The 22,797-nt window shown below is 38.3% G+C and overlaps 1 protein-coding gene across 4 annotated transcripts in view; it reads right to left on the reverse strand.

Moving 5' to 3' along the window:
• PDE11A (phosphodiesterase 11A) overlaps positions 1-22,797 on the reverse strand; it is a 514,093-nt gene that overhangs the window by 192,341 nt on the left and 298,955 nt on the right. For all 4 annotated transcript variants that reach the window (XM_023212325.2, XM_026454253.1, XM_023212327.2 and 1 more), the window contains 3 exons: positions 6,888-6,963; positions 3,274-3,341; positions 2,237-2,329 (listed from right to left, as the gene is read on the reverse strand). In XM_023212325.2, the coding sequence (XP_023068093.1) occupies positions 2,237-2,329; positions 3,274-3,341; positions 6,888-6,963 (237 nt within the window). The remainder of the gene's footprint in view (positions 1-2,236; positions 2,330-3,273; positions 3,342-6,887; positions 6,964-22,797) is intronic.

A 22,797-nucleotide genomic window follows, 5' to 3' on the forward strand; every position in this document is an offset into this window, starting at 1 on the left:
ACAAAATAAAGCATGTGGAACATACAAGTCAACACCTATAAGTCAACTTCTTGAAAGTTTAAGATTGTGGCAAGGTTAAGAGTTGGGCTGAGATTTGTCAGAGTCGGTAATAATTTTTGTGTCTAAGGATGGAGGGATCTGAGTTATATAAACACGAGGTGTTCACTATGAACCGAAATAAGCAATTCATGGGTAAGGAGACTATGGCCAGAAATTCTAGGGTACATGAGTGTTTTCTAGGTAATGGTTACTGTGGTTCATTGGGGTAGGGGTAGTGCCAGTAAGAGTGATAACTCTTACTGAATCTTCCCATCTGGGGGTAAATGGCCATTCATGCTGGAACTCAGTTATTCTAGCTCCTTCTCAAGAGGATGATGATGTGCCAGAAGTAGGTGAGGAGTGAGAATATGGGCATATGTAAGATGTTTTCTCTTTGTGTGTTAATTATACTGTGACATAATGAAGTAGGATTTAGATGGGACTAGTGTATGGTGTGTCCTTCCTTTTATAGCTGCAGGTACTGAAAAACAATGGGTGAAGCAACACTGTGGAGATGAGAATTTGATGATGGTGAAGGAGGTATAACTCAACATTTGCTGTTCTAAATTCCTGTCCTTTGCTATTTCCCCCCAATCCATGGTGATTTCTCAGTAATAAATATACTACTGCAAATAATAATAGTATTATTGCTATGATTTTATTGAATGCTTGTTAACATCTTCACATGCCTCATCTCATTTAATTCTCACAGTTGAGGTGAGTGACAGATCCAGGATTTGAAAACAGTTCTGCACACAACCCTTAATGCTCTACTAATGATTCTCATCAGTTGGTTGCATATTTACAGTTCACTCATTTATTGATTCATCCTATAGATACTGTTTTTATTCCTTACTATAAAAAGATATTACATATAAACAAAGCAGGGCTGTCTCAGAAGAACAAAAAGCATCCCTTACCAAGGGAAGGGATCCTTTCCTTCCTCCTTCTTTCCCTCCCACCCTCCATTAAAAAATTATTCAATAAATCCCCCCTTTGTGCTAAGCACCCTGCTAGGCATTGCAAATAAAAATCCCCGTGCTTCTAGAATTCATGATTTAGCCATAAAATTAAAAGCATATAGATAGATAACTATAATTTTACAACTTTTACATCTCAAATCAGAGCAGTGCAGGTAACACCAGTTTGCCTACTTCTTATATCTAGCTTGACACATAGAATACTTTGAAGATTTCATGTGTATTATATCATACTCTTCTATATACTTTCATCTTGGCACTGACATTTTATCTTGCCTACTTAGTAAGTATTTCATAGATATAAAGAAAATCTTTGGCAAAATCTAAAGAGCAGGCCAGGTGTGGTGGCTCATGCCTGTAATCCCAGCACTTTGGGGGGTCAAGGCAGGCAGATCACCTGAGGTCAGGAGGTCGAGACCAGCCTGGGCAACATAGTAAAACCCCATCTCTGCTAAAAATACAAAAATTAGCTGGGCATGGTGGTGCATGCCTGTAATCCCAGCTACTCAGGAGGCTGAGGCAGGAGAATTGCTTGAACCCGGGAGATGGAGGTTGCAGTGAGCCAAGATGGCACCACCATACTCCAGCCTGGACAACAGAGTGAGACTCAGAAAAAAAAAGTCTATAGAGCAGAAGCTAGATTAAAAATAAGTCTTGAGTCAAAATAAGCATCCGAGATTACAACTGCTCTTTTGGAAGTTAGTGTCTGAGAGGACGTGTGTGCAGATATGGGAACAAGTCGAGGTTCTTGATGGGACATGTGTTGGGGCAGGGAGGAAGAAAGGGAATCAGATAATGACAAGAGTAGTTTTCCCCATCTAGGTCATATATCCTCATAGTGAAGTTTTCTCCTATGATAAGAAAAGTTGTGACTTTATAGATTATCTATATATATTCAAATCTAAGTTTAAAATAAATTTGAAATCCTGCCAAATTATCTTTGGATTGTCACTATTTAATAAATGTAATTTTAAAAATATACATCTAAACATAGTACTTATATGAATGGGCTTCAGGGCATCTCTGAACCCCTGAAATTATATGCAACATTGTGTTTCTCCAGACCTCATGAGATTTAAACCCACAACCTAAAATGATTAAGGCCCAATGAATAGATAATTAAAATTTGAGAAATTAAGCCCCATAACGAGGGAAACTTTTTCTCGCATAAAATTAGAGCTGACAGCATATAAACTTGACATAAATACTGTACTTACATCAAGAGCCACAGACTGCTTGGCCCAGGACTTCTTCACTTGATCATACATAATTGTGTTGTTGATGCCAAGTCCACAAAAGATGACAAAAGCCTAGGAAAGGGCGAACCTGCTAATTAAACATTGCAGCAACTCATTGGCAAAATCTAATATGAAAGCAGGCAGTCACCAGGGATGGGTCTGAAAATGCAATCTTATTGTACACAGAGGTAGGCCTTGGGAAAATAGGCACATTAAAATTCTTAATTACTATTGTTATATGACAACTTTATAGCTCACACTGCACACAAGGAAAAATTATGAATTTAATGTCATTGTAGAGAAACTACTTCATATGTTTAAAAACATACTTACAGTCTGTTTAAATGGGTTCTTAATTTATTTAGGTTGTGGACTGATTTTAGTTAATCCATTCTATTTAACCAAAGCAACCTCTTTTAGTCGGTAGGCTATAAAATACTTTGGTAAAGAAACCAAGTTAATGTAACCATAAGGTAAGGGTTAAGGGGAAGGAGGATTGAGTTAGAACCATTAATAAAGAAGCTATGAGGTATTCTTGACTAAAGAAAGATAATCATGGGTCTTCATGTTGGCTACTGGTACAGTCTATGAGGAAGCCCATTCAAGGCTAACTTCTCCAGCTAGAGCGCCTGGAGTGAATTAATGGAAGCATGTAAACAAGAGAAATGTGAGGACAGTACACCTGGCAGAGCTGGCTCAGGGTTTCATGACTCTGAACACACACAAGCAAGAGAAAAATAAGAAAATAACACTTTGGGGGAAAGAGAGGGTAATTCTGTAATAAAATTAGGATAAAAATAATGGATGGTTACAAAATAATCCAGTTCGTAAAAAATAGGATCAAATTTCACTTAAGCATTTACATATTCCTTAAATCTTCCTGAAAATTTTGCCCTCCATTTAAGTATAATAATAATTGATTAATAATTGTTTGTCTTTTCGAATTTGGGCAGGCTGCAACCAGGGGGCTATTGACGACTCCATATAAACCTTGGTTTATTAACTTATTTTCTTACCTCAAAAAGTCGTTGATCTGCATCATCAAAAGGTTTCCCATCAAGTCTGTTTAACACTTGAGCCACTCCTGTGGGGAAAGAGTGGATTATGTGGTCATTTTTAGGACTGGACATTGTGTTTCTCTAACAGAGTAGCCACAGCTAACTCTATGCCTTCTTTAGGGAACTGCACTCACTTTAAACTCTGGTCTCTCAAGTGCCTGCCGATTTCATGAGAATAAATCTGAGATGTAGGACAATGCAGTCTCTCTTTAAGGCCCATTTATTTAGGCTAGATCTCAGTAAAGTTTGGAGTTCTATCAAGGCTTTAATCTGATTTTAGATGACTAGTTACAGTAACTCTAATATATCCCCCATATATTATATGTATGTGTGTGTGTGTGTATATATATATACACACACACATGATTATATATACAACTGAGTATATATGTAGCTGAATATGTGTGTGTATTCAGTTATATACATATATAAAATTATCTGAAGCACAATACTTGAAAGAGGCAGTATGACATTGTGATTAAGAGCATCAGATTTGGACTTAGACGGTCTGAGTTCAAATTTCAACTCCACCATCAGGTGTGTGACCCTGGGCACATTACCTAAATTTTTTAGCAGTCAATTTCCTCATCTGTAAAATGGGGATTAAAATGTTAACTAAGGGTTGTGAAGATTAAATGAGATGTTAGAATGTTCATTTAGCGCATTGCTTCACTCAGAATAAACATTCAAGAAATGTTAGGAATTACTACAAGCAATAAAAGTAGATATAATACAGTTAACCTTCAAAGCAAAGTCAGTTCTGTTTCCTGCTACCAGGGTGTACATATAGTTCTAAAAAACTTAATTTATGAGTGATTACTTTTTCCAAAGTTCACTTCTGGTATTATATCAGATGTTTCAGGGCACGACTTTCAAAATACACAAGTTTAACAAGAAAAATCAACTATCTTGAAAACCATTAGCCTGTGTCCCCATTTAGTACACACACACACAAAACTAGCTGTAATTCTAAAGTATGCTTGTATTTTTAAAAACACCCAACTTTCCACCAGGAAGGTAAGTCATCATATGCAAGAAGACATATATATAAATGATGAAACACAAAACTATTAGCATGTAACCAGGCAAACTACAGTCCTAATTTTGAAGTAATAATGGATGTTTACTTTTAGTATTGAAATGTAGGACTATGAGATTACAGGTAACACATGGTGTTTCCTATGGACTTTTCCTTTAAACATAAATTTATTTAAAACTCTGTGCATGATGTAGTTAAAGTCTTTGTACTAGATTAAGATTTGGCTTAGATCCCAAATCTTAGAATATTCTTTATATTCAGTAACATACCAATATTCATATGCAGATTAAGCTAATGAAAAAAAATTATCTCAGAATTCAGATCTTAAAAACACTCACAGAATACTAAATCCTTTAATAAGCAGCAGTGTCTTAGACTTTAACAGGCAATTTTAGGGGGAAGCAGAGAGAGGCAAATAGATGCATCAGTTACCAAATGAATTAGTGTTCTTATGTCTCTTAGGGAAAAAGGTCACATTTTTATTGTGTTTCAGTAATTTCAACTAATTCCTCCATCCTTCATGACTTCTCTATTTCAACCATGAATTCTCCTTGCCTGGGTTTCTTTCTTGAATTTGATGCTTTCCTAACTGAGTTTTTTGAGGAGAAGGAAAGGGGAATGGAGGAAGAGAAAAATTGGAAGCTGTTTTTGCCCATGATTCCCTTGTTGTGAGGAAAATGTGGCCTATTTCAGAACTGCCCAGGCAGAAAATGGATGCTCAGTATTATGTCCAATAGAGAATGTTCTTTCTTCCTTTTCCTTTACACCATGTATAAAAGCACAGATGTAAACACATTAACATAGTAAGAAAGTCTGTACTAGGAGTTAGGAAACCTGAGTTTTATTCCTGACCTTGCTACTAACTTTGTGGCTTTCTTGAAGTCATTTGTCTCTCTCTCTCTCTCTGGCTTTTTTTCCCTCTCTCTCTGCCTCTATTTCCACAGGGTGAGATAAAAGAGTTCTATTGGTTGATAATGCAGATTCTCTCCAACTTTAAAATTTATTGGTTCTTTCAACTTAATAAATATTTGTTCAAGATGTGGAGAGCGTTGATTCATTAGCAGTCCGTGCTTATGAAATTATACAAGAGTGAGAGACATACTTTGATGAATCCTGGCCATAAAAAGAGGGAACACATAAAAAGGATATGGGAGTATTTTATTTTATTTTTATTTTTTATTTTTTTAATTTTCCTGTCATTAATCTACATTGTTTGTCTAGCAAAAATTTACTCTCATTTTCACTACTGTGTTGGTATTCTATTGAATGACTATATACCTCAATCTATCCATTCTACTGTTATGGACATATGGGTTGTTTGCAGTTTTTTGTTACTACAAACAAAAGTACTGATGGGAACTTTCATTAGACTTTGTATTAGTTTGTAATTGCAGTTTTTGCCATTACTTTTTTTTTTTTTTTTGCTCTAGGTGATCTTTATTTTTTTATTTTTTATTTTTATTATTATACTTAAGTTCTAGGGTACATGTGCACAACGTGCAGGTTTGTTACATATGCATACATGTGCCATGTTGGTGTGCTGCACCCATTAACTCGTCATCTACATTAGGTATATCTCCTAATGCTATCCCTCCCCCTTCCCCCGTCCCCACAATAGGCCCTGGTGTGTGATTTTCCCCTTCCTGTGTCCAAGTGATTTCATTGCTCAGTTCCCACCTATGAGTGAGAACATGCAGTGTTTGGTTTTCTGTTCTTGTGATAGTTTGCTGAGAACGATGGTTTCCAGCTGCATCCATGTCCCTACAAAGGACATGAACTCATCCTTTTTTGTGGCTGCATAGTATTCCATGGTGTATATGTGCCACATTCTCTTAATCCAGTCTGTCACTGATGGACATTTGGGTTGATTCCAAGTCTTTGCAATTGTGAATAGTGCTACAACAAACATAGGTGTGCATGTGTCTTTATAGCGGCATGATTTATAATCTTTTGGGTATATCCCCAGTAATGGGATGGCTGGGCCAAATGGTATTTCTAGTTCTAGACCCTTAAGGAATCGTCACACTGTCTTCCACAATGGTTGAACTAGTTTACAGTCCCACCAACAGTGTAAAAGTGTTCCGATTTCTCCACATCCTCTCCAGCACCTGTTGTTTCCTGATTTTTTAATGATTGCCATTCTAACTGGTATGAGATGGTATCTCATTGTGGTTTTGATTTGCATTTCTCTGATGGCGAATGATGATGAGCATTTTTTCATGTGTCTGTTGGCTGTATGAATGTCTGCTTTTGAGAAGCATCTGTTCATATCCGTTGCCCACTTTTTGATGGGGTTGTTTGTTTTTTTCTTGTAAATTTGTTTGAGTTCTTTGTAGGTTCTGGATATTAGCCCTTTGTCAGGTGAGTAGCTTGCAAAAATTTTCTCCCATTCTGTAGGTTGCCTGTTCACTCTGATGGTAGTTTCTTTTGCTGTGCAGAAGCTCTTTAGTTTAATTAGATCAATATGGGAATATTTTAAAGCAAATTTCTGTTTCTTTATTCAACCAGTTTAACTATTTAGGTCATCTCTTACCAATTATTTGGTGGTTGCTATTCCAAATAGGGACACAGAGAACAGATCTTATGTGAAAACCCGATATCTGGTCCGCCTAGGAAACAAGAAAGAAGTTAATTAAAATTGAATATTAACTATTCATTTTTTATTTACTTTTTTTCCATTCTTCATAACAGATATTCAAAAATAACTTTTTAAAAGTTATTTTATACACTGTAACCTAATTTTGTAATGCATAAACTCACTCACCTGCCTCCTTCATCACAATGAACATCCTAAAGAAATCAAACCCAAGCCAAATATTAATCAACCAAAAAAATCCCAAACCAACATGACCTCCTCCAATCCCTGCAGCCATAGAGAGCTGGACATAAAACTATCTTGGTCATGACCACACCACCAGACAAGAATTCCAGCAACTGTTTCTCCTCTGGGTATTCAAAGCATTTTAATTAAACCAGTGATCAATTTTTATCTTTGACTGGGTACACTTGTTAGTAAAACATATTTGTGCCTATAATGCTGTCATATTTGCATTTACTTTTAATACTCTATATTTTTACTATTACTAAATAATTAAGTATGTTGTCAAATCTATATACAAAAAAGGTAAGATAGATGTAGAGGTTTGAGGATTTTCCTTCTGTACCCCAAAAGATGTCAGGAGGTGACATTTAAAATACAGAGGTACAATTATCAACATCAAACATTGAGTAACAAACTCCATTTAATATTAAAAACAATGGTCCATATTTGAATGGCTAGAGCGAAACCACTAAGAGTGAAAGGGTCTTAGTGAATTAACATGACCTTGATTTTCAGTGAGGAAGGTCAATCTAGTGTTCTGATACAATAGGAGAAAACAATAAGATATGAAGGTTTTGGATCATGGATATTGAGATAAAAATATATTTTAAAATATTCTTTGTTGAAGGCAAGAGCCACATATTTTAAACACTTGAAACTAAAAGTTAATTTACACAGCTAAATTTTATATTTGGATTTTTTTCTTTTTGACATTTCTCTTTGAGAAGTTAATTTTCCAGATATCTTCTATTCATTGCACCAATATGTTAGTTTCTCTTTTTCAATGTCTTCTGAAGATTAACATGCATGTAGAAAGGCCCCAAAATTGTAATTATGCAGCTTAATGGATTTTTACAAAATGAACAGATCTACGCAATTACCACCAAGATCAACACATAGAATATTGTCACCACCCCAGAAGCCACCTCCATGCCCCTAAATCCTTGTACATACTTAGTGCACATATGCATTTCTGATAGGCATATACTTACAATAAAATTGCTGAGTTATTTACAAGTTCAGCTTCAAAATATATATTTTTAAAGTTTTGCAAAGTACTTGTACCAATTTACTTTCTAACCAGAAGTGTATGAGAGTTCCAGTTGATTTACATCATCACCAACATTTGATGTTGTCAGGTTTTAAAAAAAAATTTTGACAATTCTGATAGATATGTGGTTGTATCTCCTTGTGAAAGTAATTTGATTATCTCTGATGACTAGGGTGATCATAAATCCTGGTTTAAGTCTGTTTTCCTGACATAATTATTTAATAATATGCCTTTCATTCTCAAAAGTGTCCAAATTTGGACAATAAATTTATAATTTTCCTACTTATGAATAATGAAGTTGAGCAACTTTTCATATACTTATCATCTATTTCTACTCTCTTCCATGAAGCGCTTGTTCAGAACTTTGGACTTTTTTCCTGTTGGGTTGTCTGATTTTTAAAAATTGGCTTGTAAAAGTTTCTTCTATATTCTGGATGAGAGCCCTCTGCAAGATATATGTATTACAAATATTTTTCTTATTCTATGGCTTGTTTTTCCACTCTTTTATTGGCGTCATTTTATTCAGAGGTCCCTAATATGATATAGTCAAATATTTCAATTGTTAAATTTATGGTTAGTACTTTTTTGGTTTTATTCAAGAAATCTTTCCGTACTCCAACCTCATGAAGATATTCTTCTATGCTTTTCCTAGAATCTTTATTGTTTTAACTTTCACATTTAAATTTATAATCCAACTGAAAATGATTTTTATGTGTAATATGAGCTAGGAGTCAAAATTTTTTTTTTTGAAATGGATATTCAATTGCTCCAGCACTGTTTTGAGGGAAAAAACAATACCTCTTCCCATCACTCTACTGTGCCATCGCTTTCATTAATCAACTGTCCATATATATTTGGATCTGTTTCTGAACTCTTTGTTCTATTATTGATCTAGGTATCTGCCCTTATGCCAATACCATACTGTCTTAAATAACACAGTTGTGTAATAAGGCTCAGTATCTGGTAGTGCAAATCCTCCAACTTTGTCCTTCTTCAAAATTGTCTTGACTATTTTTGACCTCTGGCATTTACATACAAATTTTAGAATCAATTTGCAGTTTATACACATACGTATACACTCCTGGAATTTTTATTGGTATTTTTTGAATCTAACAATTTGGGGGAGAATTGACACCTATACAAAACTGAGTCTTTCAATCCATAAATATCTCTTAATATTTTTAAGGCTCTTAAAATTTCTCTTAGCAAAGTTGGGTAGTTTCCCATGTAGTGTTCTTACACATAATTTGTTATATTTGTATCTTGACGTTTAAAAACTTCATGTTATTGTAAATGACATCAGTATTTTATTTTCTAATGCTTGTAATTTGTTTCCATCAATCTTGCTACATTCAATTATTAACTTTAATATCTTACTTGTAAAGTGTTTTCTTGCCACATGATCACGTCATCTTATCCCTTAATTCTTATACCTTTTAGTCATGTAATTTTAGATTATGTGATTTTTCCTTTTTTAGTTTGTTAACAGAGTGAATTACATCGATTGATATTTGAGAATTCCAGACGCAGAAACAAAAACTTAAGCATAAATCATTCGTCCAGTGTACTCTTCCAAAAAATATTTATTTACTACCTCCTATGCACCAGACACACTGCTTAGTGTTGAGGATAGAAAAATGAATTCAAATAGTCATTACCCTTGAGTTACTCACAGTCTAGGAAAGATAGAAATATTGAGATAAAATAAGTGTCCAAGTAGAGGACGTTCAAACACTATTGGAAAGACAACGAACTCTGTTTAGAGAAATTAGGAGCAGCTTGAGACCCTTTACAGTGAGTCTTCAAAGACAACAATGATGATGATAAGCTCACATTTGTTGGATGTTCACTCTGTGTCTGGCACTCCGCTCAGCACTTTCTTATGCATTATTCTATACTTTTTACAACCACCCCATGAAGTAGGTACTGTTATCATCCTCTCTTATCAGATGAGACTTACAGAGATTAACTGCCTTGAATGAGAGAGACTGGCTCAAAGAAGCACAGCCAAAGGCAAACACATCCATCAAAGTTATCTTCCAAAAAAACAAACTGGTTTTCTTCCTCTCCCTAAGGATAAAATATGAATTAAGGCAATACCAGTAAGCATGAAGAGAAGAAAGCCAATTTTAGAAAGGTATAATCTATAGACTTAGGCTAGCCATAGCAGCACTAGGATGGCTGGGTCTGCTTTGTTTTGCTGAGGGAGGGTCACATATTGTACAGACCACTGGGTCTGAGGCAGCACCAAATAGTAAACACAATTGTCTCTGCCAACTCTGGGACAACAGTAGCCCCTGTCTAACCTCTCCTACGAAATCTGGGCAGCTGAGGGACAGGTCACAATGGGCAAGAAGAAAAGGAACATGCAGTAAGAAAGACTATTTAGAAGCTGGTGGTAAGAAAAACAAACCTTAGGCTGTTCGCCAGTTAAATAAAAGAGAATTTTGTTTACCCATCACTTTTAAAGCACTACGGTTGCCCCAAAGAGTTTTTTTTATTCTGGGAAAGTGGGAGTATGCACTCTCCCATCCCCATGGAGGATAGATAACATTGAGGTTTCTGGCTTGAGTAAACGTGGAAGAGTTCCTTGAAGTGGGGAATACAGGAAATTTGAGGGAAATGATACGAACTCCAAATGGACACGCATTACAAGTGGGAGGGGCTGGAGATACTAATCTTGGAGTCATCAGTCCTCTGTGTTAATTGCATGGGTAAGATTTAAGTTAATTACATGGTTATTGCAAGAGAGAACTTGTCCAACAAAAAGACTAAAAATTGAACATTGGGGAACACAATATTTAGTGCTAGAAGAAAAAGGTGACATCAGTGACAGGGATGGACAAGAACTCCAAAGCTCATGCTCTTAACCTGAAGGCTTTACTGCATCTATAATGTGTGAACAGATTTCTATAACCTTTCTGGAAATAGGTTTATTGATGTGTATCCAGAGCCTAAAAAGTATAAATACCTACTCTTTGACCTGTCAATTTCATATCTAGGAATTTGTCCTGTGATAATTATCAAAGCTATGCACATAGCTTTACACGTAAAAGTGTGAACCATGGCATTATTTATCTTAGTGATTTATTAGAATAACACGAACATTCAACTGGAGGGAGTTGGTTGGGTAAATAATAGTACATTCATACAACAGAATATTATGCATCTAATTAAAATCATGCTATAGAAGAACAGTTACTCATATGGAAAATATTTAATACATTAAATGATAATGGTGTACATGCCTGTGGTTATACAAAAGCATATTACATACATTGAAGGATCCTGGAAAAATTATGATCATAATAGTTTCCTTTGAATTTCTTGGCTATGAGAATTTAAAAATTATTGTTCCTAGTTTGTAAATTTTAGATAATAAACACAGGTAATTTGTCCATAAGGGAAGAAGTTATTTTCTAAGTAGAACTTAGGGGAAGCAACAGAAGCAACAGTGTCCAATGCTATAGAAAAGTCTAATAAGATAAGGACTGAAAATGGCTTACTGAATTTAGCAACATAGTGGGATAATTGAAGGCAAAAATGGTCAAGGGAAGAAAGGATGTGATCAGGAATAAAATTCAAGTGGTTAGTCCTGGAAGAGAGGAAGGTCACACTGAGAAAGCAGAGCTGCGTCTATTCAGAGCTGGAGTCTTATATGGACTGAGCACAGGAGATGAGGCGAAGCATCAGAGAATGCAAAGGGTGTCTTTAAAGTGTTTCCATCGTGGTTGAGGGAAGGAGGAGAGGCTAAGGAATGGTGATGATCAACATGCTTGACGAGGCCAATTAGGTGGGAGAGGAGAACCAGAAAGGATGGCAGAGTGTGAGGAGAGTGAATTTTTCCATTTTAAAATCATCAATGAAACTCCCTAATGAAATTCAAAAATCATTAATGAAATTCCCTAATTCCCTAAAAATTGCCTAAATTACCTGTGTTTATTATCTAAAATTTATAAACTAGGAACAATAATTGCCCATTTGAGGCAGCAGCTGTTATTTCTGGAAAACTGTGCTAATCCTGGTTAGTTCATGTAACCATATGAAAAGGCAAGGCCCAGGAGTTCATTTTAGCCTTTGCAGGGGCTGGAAGAAAACGAGAAGGGAGATAAAAGAAGCACAGGATGTCTAAATAGATTCCAAACAGGCAGAAAGAGTAATAAGCAAGTATAAAGGAAAGAATCATTCCTGTTCACCATATAACCCCAACTCTCCATATCAAATCAGTCAATGGAGCTCAAAAATGCCCATCAGCCACACCACCCCAACGAAGTCACCCAAAGCTTCAATGCCTCAATTTTATCATTAATATTTATCTCCTGAACACCAAAATGGTAACATTGGTTATCTTCATATTTCGGCCTCACAGCTGATTCTCATCTTTGTGCTTTTTCTTGTTTTCCAAGTTGTTTTATGAAAATTTGTGTGTGAAAGGGTTTCAAAATTTGTAAGGAGTTTTACAAATACAAATATTACTAATAATGAAAGGAACACCTGCCAAAAAAATCTGCTCTATTGTGCCTGCTTGGTCGTTCTTGCTTTAACATTCACACCATTAGAGTCTCAAAAGTTAGACCATGTGAGACAAAGCAGCCTTTCTAGAAGGCAACAGTTAAACTAAATATATTTCTGGGAGTGCTTAGTTCTTTCCAATCAAAGATATGTCTGCTTAAAAATGTTACCTAGTTTCTGTCCTCATGGGGCCTTTCCAATTAATGGATCTAATTAAAGATGGTTTAGCTCTTGGAGCCATCAACATGTACTTGTTATATTTTCCAGTCTCTCAAAGGTGGTCAAAGGAAATGTTAAATAAATTGGTGATAATATAATACTATTTATTAATGTTCAGTGTATTTCCTTTCTCTAGAAAGACATGTACAACTTTAACAATAATCTAAAGCAATACTTTCTTCCCAAAAGTAATCTATTGGTGAGAAATTCTAGTAACCAGACAAGCTGAGGGAGCCAATGTTCCAAGTCAGTCCCTTGATTTCCATGAAATAAGAGAGAGAGAATTGAGTTTGGCCTGTCTTACCTACCCATAGGATCAATCCTAATGGCCTGTAGAATAGTGTCTGTACATGACTCTTTAAATTCCTGACAAAATAAATTATCATGCTTGGAGCTGAGGCGTTTTCTCCACTGCCCATGCAGCAAAGTCTGTTGGATTCTTGGAACTGTGGGACTTGTATTTGTTTTCCCTACCCACTGCTTCCCCATTCTGTATTTTATTTAAGTCTTAGTAATCCCCCTAACTTCTAACCTCTAACCTTCCTTCCCCTCCTGCTTATCTGTAATTCTTATGTCCACTGTCCAATCTACCCTTCTTCTTAGGAAAGGTTCTCAAACTGGTTCACACTAAGTAACAGAAACTAAGAGAAGATTGACAAGAGCAAATGAATTTCAGCTGATCCACAGAGCTTTGTCTCTTAATGTTTTCAATTTTGCACATTTCCCTTTGTAACAGAAGCATAACTGATAGACCAGAAGGTGTTACAGAGAATAGAGAATGACCTCTCCTGCCAGGCTAGCTCTCAGCAGCCACTGTGGGGGTGCGGGAGTGCTCCATCACAAAGATCTGGCAGGCAAAATGGGCTTTAACGCTCTCAGTCACAGAATCTCAGAGCCTGGAGCCCCATTATCTTTAAGTGCTACATGACAAGGATAAGTACTATTGAGGTGTCTATAATAGGCTTTAAAAAATCAGAGGAAAAACTTTATATGGAAGAACTGCATGGGACTGACAAGCTACAGAGTTTAGATTACACCATCTTAGTGTTAATTGTGTAACTCTGGGCATTGGCCGTCCATGGCAGAGGAGATCTAGGTGCTGATGGGTTTCCTACCTCTCCTGAATTTGTAACAAATAAATGGACCACCAAACCCATTCATGCATAAGGCCTGCCCTACTTTTTAGTTAACTTCTGACATTCCCTTTGCTAAATGAACCTTTTCTATTTAAATGTTGAGTCAAAGTGTTCATTCTTATTGTAGGCAAAAAGCAAATACTGCATGTGATGGCTCTGAAAATTCTCTCCATAACTATACAAACTATTGAATTAAACAATAGAATATAATACCTTAGAATGACTAAATAATGGCTTGTTTTGCATTAGTGTATTTGTTTTAATGTGTTCTTAGAATCTAGTAAGAAGAGAAGGGCAGAAAGTGTCACAGATGATAAACTAAAGTACAACTAACTAAAGAAAATTGAATTCAGAGGTACAATGCCACTTGAAAGCAAGGACAGAATGATGGTAATGGTGAAGATATTTGTAAATAGAGTATGCATTCTAAGAAGTCACCTAATACAAGAGCAGGTCATCTGCAAATGCAGTTTATGTACATGCTATTGGGACAATCTCAGACAATGCTCCTAGTTGGAATAAATCCCAAGAAACAAAGGCAAAGGCGAATAGAAAATAATCCATCTGAATTCCCCAAAGATACAGCAAGGCAAGTTGACTTGTTTAGATATTGTATTATTTCAATCATGGTTTTCAATAATTGTTTATAACCTTAAGAAGACTCACAATAACCTGGTAAGACATAATTTCATATAAGATATAGAGAGTCTAAGATTTTAGAATATCTTAACATTTTTCATGATTATAAAAATAATATGAACACATGAAAAATTTAAAGCACAAATAAAATCAAAAGCTCTAACCCTGCCATCTGTAGAGATAGCAATTATTAACAGGTTGGTACAAGTCCTCCCTCACCTTTTCCTATAAATATGTATTAAGTTCATATGTCAATATATATTTAATGACATAAAGCATATACATAAATTATACATAGATAATATATTCAACAATATTGAACAATATTCAACAAGAATGTCTATTATGTATTAAACATTGTTCTAGGTGTTGGGAATACATCAGTGGGAAAAAAAAAAAACAACAAAATCTTCACCTTCATAGAGCTTACATTTTAGTGATAGAAGAGAGATGGTAAACAATACAAAGATAAATGAATAAATTATATGTTAGAAGATGGTAAGCTGACGGGGAAAAAACAGAGCATGATAAGAGGAGTAAGGAGTACCAAGGGTATCAGGCCTCACTGTCAGGTAACATTTGAACAACGGTCTTAAAAGGGGAGAGGATATGAGCCATGCAGATATTGGGGGAAGAGTATTTCAGCTGAGGGAGTAGCCAGTGCAAAGCCCCTGAGGTGGGTGTGTAAGTGGCACGTTGTAGGAACAAGGAGACTAGTGTGGGGTGAATGATAGGGTGCCAGATGGTGTATGGCACTGTAGATCTCTGAAATAATCGCAAATTTGGCTTTTACTCCAGTGAAACAAGGAGACACTGAAGAGTGTGTGGGCAGAGTTGTAATATAACTTAAAATTTAATACCTCTGACTATTGTGTTGAGAAAAGAGTATAGAGGGGAGAAGTGAAAGGAGAGGGACAGTTTAACAGGATTTGTACATGAAATAGTACGGCGATGATGGTAGCTTGGATGTCGGTGGTAGCAGCTGAGTGGTAAGAAGTGGTCAGATGCTGGATAAATTATGCAGTTGGACTTCCTGATGAATTCATGTTCAACATGAGAGAAAGGGAGAATCATGCCTATACTTTTTTTGACATAAGCATCCTGAAGGATCGTGTTGCCTCAATAGAGATACGGAAACAGAGAGAGGAGCAGGCTTGGGGGGCAGGAGACTGTGGTCTGTGCTTTAGACATGTTAAATTTAAAATATCTATTAAAAATATGCATATACTGGCCGGGCGTGGTGGCTCACGCCTGTAATCCCAGCACTTTGGGAAGCCAAGGCGGGTGGATCACGAGGTCAGGAGATCGAAACCATCCTGGCTAACACAGTGAAACCTCGTCTCTACGAAAAATACAAAAAAAACTTAGCCCAGCGTGGTGGCGGGCGCCTGTAGTCCCAGCTACTCGGGAGGCTGAGGCAGGAGAATGGCGTGAACCTGGGAGGTGGAGCTTGCAGTGAACCAAGATCATGCCACTGCACTCCCGCCTGGGTGACAGAGCAAGACTCGGTCTCAAAAAAAAAAGAAAAAAAGAAAATATGCATCTACTGTTTATGTATATACACTCACATATATTATTCTATAAACACTTCTATACATTATTTTAAACATACTTCTCTGTTTACTTTTTTCTTGTAGACATTTTAAAATATCAGGATATATAGATTGCTTCATAGGATAAACATTGTGCATGGACTAAATTTTAGTCTTTATGAGGATATGATAGGCAAAATTCTTTTTTTTTTTTTTTTTTTTTTTTTTTTGAGATGGGGTCTCACTCTATAGCCAAGCTGGAAGGCAGTGGCGCAATCTCAGCTCACTGCAACCTCCACCTCCTGAGTTCAAGTGACTCTCCTGCTTCAGCCTCCTGAGTAGCTGGGACTACAGGTGTGTGCCACCACGCCTGGCTAATTTTTTTTTTTTTTTTTTTTTGCATTTTTAGTAGAGACGGGGTTTCACCATGTTAGCCAGAATGATCTCAATCTCCTGACCTTGTGCCTCACAAAGTACTGGGATTATAGGTGTGAGCCACCACGCCTGGCCTATGATAGGCAAAATTCTAAGATGGCCTCTAAGAATCCCACCTGCCACCACCCCCAACTCTGGCTTCCTACATGTCTTGAATAATCCCTTTCCTCTAGTGTGGACAGGACCTGTGAATATGTTAGGACAGTCACTTCCCTGGTGATGTTACGTTACATGGGAAAGACAATGGGATAATCACTCCTGAGGTTATATAAGCCACTCTGGACATTATGTAAGCTTTTGTCACAGCCAACTGGAGTGAGATTTTCCCATTGGCTTTGAAGAAGTAAGCTGCCATGTGACGAGAGGGCCACATTCTAGGACTCATGGGCAATCTCTGGGAGCTAAGATAGACCCTGGGCCATAGCTGGCAAAAAAATGAGAGCCTCATTCTACAACTGCAAGGAACTCAATTCTCCCAACAACCTGAATCAGCTTTAAAAAGAATGCCACGATCCAAATGAGAATTCCACATGGCAATACCTTAATTTCAGCCTTGTGAGATCCTGAGCAGAGAACCCAGCAATGCCATGCCCAGAAACTGTGAGATAATAATCAGGTGTTGTTTTGGCTGGGCGTGGTGGCTCATGCCTGTAATCCTAGCACTTTGGGAGGCCAAGGTGGGTGGATCACTTGAGGTCAGGAGTTCAAGACCAGCCTGACCAACATGGTGAAACCCTGTCTCTGCTAAAAATACAAAAAATTAGCCGGGCATGGTGGTGCGCACCTGTAATTCCAGTTACTCGGGAGGCTGAGGCAACAGAATTGCTTGAACCACGGAGGCAGAGGTTGCAGTGAGCTGAGAATGTGCCACTGCACTCCAGCCTGGGCAAAAGAGAAAGACTCCATCTCAAATAATAATAATAATAATAATAATAATAATTATTATTATTATTATTATTATTGGGTGTTGTTTTCAAGTGCTGAGTTTGTGGTGATCTGTTTTGCTGCAGTAGAAAATCAATATACATAATAATCCTGACAATGTCTTCGGAAACAAACATGGATACCCTGTTCCCATGGAGCAGATGACTGATAAAGCTACAAAACCTGAGAACAGATGACCCATAAACATGAGGGTTTCTTGTACCACTATAAATAAACATAGTATTATATTGAGTAGGTCTTTTCTGTCTTATATTCTTTTCATAGAATCTTGTAACAGAATAAACAGTGATTTTCATAAGGTTGCAGAATTTAAAGCTCACAAACTTAGTTCTGGCTCTGTGACATCTTATATAATCTTTTGTCATAATTTTTCCACCCATAAGCCAAGGAGTTTGGCCTTAAAACCATGTATGCTATCAAGCCCAGCAGGTGCCACTTTTGAGAGCCAACTCAAACAGGCATTCAGAAGGCAAGTAATCACTATGGCTCACCTGCTAAGTCTGTTCCGTTCACTACAAGGAGGGACTCCATTAAATATTTAAGACAATCACTAAGAGAACACCCAGCAGGTAAACAACTATGATTACTTGCCCCATAGCCCTCTCAGCAGGCATCTGACAGCACTTGGGATGGGGTTTACATCACATTAAAGACATCCCTTTGTAGCTTCTATCAAAAGGAAGACCAACAGTTTCAAAACTGAGATTTCAAAATAAAGATCATTCTCTTGCTGCATATCTTTGGGCAGAGTTTCTAAGGACTTCCCTGAATTTTATCAAGATAGGAAAAACACAGAAATTAGAAAACTAGTTTCCCTTCATACGTTAACTGTATACCTAAAGCAAAGCTTGATAGAGTAAATTATCTCTTACTAATGGAAAATAGCCACTGGCGTCATGAATTCCCAAACCGGAAAGCTTCCTATGCTAGTCCAAATTGAAGAAGAAACTATCAAATGCACACAAATGGGTGTATTGGGATCAGCACCAGCAGTTATCAATCTGAAGAATTCACAATATGGTCCATGGGGCAAGTCATTCATAAGTTGCTGCTGAAATATTTCATTCACATAATAGGGAACACCTCCCTATCCCACCAACACTGATCAGGAAAACCCATTTGGGCTTAAAATGAACAAAAACTAAACCTCTATTGTATTAAGCCACAGAAATTTTGAAGTTTATCTATTACTTTAACTGATACAGGGATTGTAAATGTAGTCATCAGGGCTATGTTTGAAATATACAAGTGTAACTGGCTTTAGCTATATGTTTTAAGGATTGGTGGGTTGCATAGGCTTGGACAGTATAGGTATTACAGTAGGTAGCTAGTCAGGCAGGAGCAGGGCAGGACAGCTCCCCCCCACCCCTCCACAAATGTCAGGTGGCCATCAGGTGATGGTCAGATGGTTGTTAAATGTCTCTCTAAAATAATAATTGGCCACAGCCAGTGCCAACAAAAGGCAGTCTCCTGATAGATAGAAAAACCCTGAAACTAGTGACCAGTAGTGTGATGGTTAATACTGTGTGTTAACTTGATTGGATTGAAGGACGCAAAGTATTGATCCTGGGTATGTCTGTGAGGGTGTTGCCAAAGGAGATTAACATTTGAGTCAGTGGGCTGGGAAAGGCAAACCCACCCTTAATCTGGGTAGGCACCATCTAATCAGCTGCCAGCACAGCTAGAATATAAAGCAGGCAAAAAAACGTAAACAAGTCATACTGGCTTAGCCTTTCAGCCTACATCTTTCTCTTGTGCTGGATGCTTCCTACCCTCAAACATGGGTCTCCAAGTTCTTCAGCTTTGGGACTAGGACTGGCTTCCTTTCTCCTCAACTTACAGCCTATTGTAGGACCTTGTGATCATATGAGTTAATACTTTTTAATACTCAAATACAAATATATATATATATGTCTCCTATTAGTTCTGTCTTTCTAGGCAACCTTGACTAATACAAGTAGCTTCCTGATAAGATCTTGGGAGTTGGGCAAGCAGACTCAAGCATGTGCATTAAGAGGCAAAATAGTAGCGTTTAACTGGTACATGACCTTCGAGAAACATTCAGCTGGTAAGGGAAGAATGCCTCCAATAAGCATGCATACAACTCCAGTAAACACACTGTGCGTGCTCCCCTTCCAAGCACTAGCAGGCCACTATGCATGCAGACAGCACACTCCAAGGGAAGAATCAGGGAGAAGGAATGAAAGATCCTGGAAGTATGTCAATGTATAAAATTCCAAGTCAAAGATCAAACAGCGCACTTAATTTCTCAAGTCACCTGCTTGGCCCTCCAAGTGTAGTTTACTTCCTTTCATTTCTGCTCTAAAGCTTTTTTTAAAAAAACTTTCAATCCTGCTCTAAAATTTGCCATAGTCTCTCCTTCTGCCTAATGCCCCTCAGTCAAATTCTTTCTTCTGAGGAGGCAAGAATTGAGGTTGCTTCAGACCCACATGGATTTGCCACCACTAACACAGCCAGCCCCCACATTTAATCATCTCCAATGTGCCTAGGAAACCTGGTCCCTGGATGTCTGGCCACTTTTATCATACTGCTGGCTCCTATAAGGGAGGACCTGGTGACTATATCTGTACAGTTTATAGTTTATAAGGTATTTATGTGGAACTCTACATGTTGCAAACTAAGTGGTATGCCCAAGACTCCTCAGCTCATGAGCAGAGCAGATAGGACAAAAAGGTAGGTATGCTGGCCATGAGTTCATGTACCTGTGAGAAGGGAGAAAGGAAGAATGTGGTGACTCTATTGCCTAGGCAGACCCTCAGCAGCTGATGCTCTCCCCAAGAGGATGCTAAAGGAAAGAGCATTGAATCAGGAACCAGAAGGCCCAGAGTGTGTTCTGTGCTCTGCCTTAAGAAAGCTGCATGGCCTTGGCAGATCACTTCAACTCTCCAAGTCTCCATTTCCTCCCCTGTAAGCTAAAAATATCCAGTATTTCTATTTACTGAAAGTTGATGTATCCATAGTATGAAATCCCAGAATAGGGCCAATCCATTTTGGGGTATTCTATCCCAATTTCTGATGAATTGGGGTCAGTAAAAAGAATTCAGTTGCCAGAATTAGCCACTGAGCTATTGAGAAATTTAGAATAGATATTTGTGATAGAGGCAGGAGGCAGACAAAGGCCTAGACAGAGAAGGCTCTCCAGAGAATTTCCAACCTGCCCCACAAGTGTTACACCAGATGTTTTGTGCATATAAGGGAACCTGCACAGGCGGCTTACTTGAGCATGCCCGCAGCAGACTGGAGGCCCACATGCATTGGGGGAATGGTGTGGAGCCACCAGAAATTTGGGCCTAATGCAGAGGTAGAGCCTGGCCTCTTCAGCTGGTGTATAGCGGCGCTGGTATTCAATTTGGGAGGTGGAAACCTGCTTGCAGGACCCCCTCTCTTTGCTGAGAGGTTTCTTCTCACTTAATAAATTCCATCCTCCCACCCTTCAATGTGTCTGCCTAATTCTTCCTGGTCATGAGACAAGAACCCAGATTAGCTGACCTAAGGAGCAAAAAAATTCTGCATCATTTTGGTGGCCTCTATGGGGACTTGTCAGAAGGGTGAGTAAAATGTGGACCCAAACATCTCTCTCACTTTTGTTTCTGGGCTTTTTCACCCTTAGACTTTTTCTGAAGGCAGGGGAAACTGCCCCCTTCCTTGCCCCATCATTCTCAGGCATTGGAAATGTCGGCCTCAGTCCAACCTAGTCTTTTCCATGGATTTTCCTTCATTTTGGGGAGAATGTATTGACACCTATCTTTTCTTTTACAATATTAGGGGTGTTTCATCCTCACCCCAATGGTCACAGGCATGTGCACAGGACAGATGGGTGAGCGGTGGCTCCCTGTCCCACTCCCTCCTGTCTGGGGCACATGGCCTGGGCCTGGGGTGGCTAGCTGGCCAGTGTTCCCCTGGCCAAGGGGTCCGGCTTGGTGGGAGCCCCAGGGAGGAGACAGCAATTAAAGGTTTTTCTCCCTGATGGAGAAACCCATTTGCATAAGAATAAGAGGTTTCTCCCCAAGGAATCTTCCCAGGCCTGCACCTAAGCTTTTTTTCTTTCCTTTTCTCCACCCTGTTAGTAGTTAATGAAGCCTTGCAGATATAGGGAGATTTTCTATGCAAGAGTTTTTTTTTTCCTTTTGGAAGGCATCTTGTTAGGCCAGGACCCCAATTCACAAGACACCCTTTTTTTCCTCCCTTGTTTGAGGAGAACCCAGCTCCTCAGCTTTACCTTAGCATTCAGTTTATGATAAGGAGGCAGCATCCAGCTGCTGGCTGCAGTCTGTCAAGGTCTAAGGAACCCAAAGGTTATGACAACAGTGGAGACAGGGCATACATGGGTGAGTACAGATATTCCCACCTTCTAGGCCCCTCTGTTAACATGGGTGGAAGCTGCGCTGACACTCATGGGTAGCACCTTGTCAAGGTTGCCAGGACTTGAAGATATAAGGACAGAAGAAAGAAAAGAAACACTTCTTCCTTCTTTCCCTCATGTACCCCATATTCGCTGGGAAGACAAAGGAATTAGGGACACCTCATCTCCTCTTCCTAGCTGGGTAACCATTCATCTTTAGTCTGTACCTCTCTCAAATGCATCCTGAGGCCTGAGAGCTCCTTTCTTTTTCCTTTTTCCTCCTCTGTCCTCTCTTCAGAGGGTTAATTGTGTCCCTGTACTACAGAATACTCCCTTGGATGCATCTCCAAACTGGGAAAAGTTAATTTCCCAAACTCGGGAGGCTGAGGCAGGAGAACTGCTTGAACCTAGGAGGTGGAGGTTGGAGTGAGCCAAAATCACGCCACTTCACTCGAGCCTGGGCGAGTAAGACTCCATCTCAGAAGAAAGAAAGAAAGAAAAACAATTCAGGAACAAGATGGTGTTTCTCTGGAGGTTGAGTGTCCTCCGTGGCACCCAAGGAAGCTGGCTTAGAACGGAGCTGAGGGGAAGGGAATCCAGAAGCCTGACACGCCAGCAAAAGGGTAAAAGTTTTCTTTTTTTTTACACCAGTTGGACTTTTGGCCTCTCCCTCCCTGTGCAAACCAGTAAAAGGAATGGCACATAAAAAGGTAAGGATCACTGTTTATATTCTCTGTAAAGTTTTGATTCATGAAAAAGGATTTATGAGTTTGGTCTTAAGCTGTAGCCA

Source organism: Piliocolobus tephrosceles, chromosome 11 (assembly GCF_002776525.5).
Source record: "Piliocolobus tephrosceles isolate RC106 chromosome 11, ASM277652v3, whole genome shotgun sequence".
Lineage (NCBI taxonomy): Eukaryota > Metazoa > Chordata > Mammalia > Primates > Cercopithecidae > Piliocolobus > Piliocolobus tephrosceles.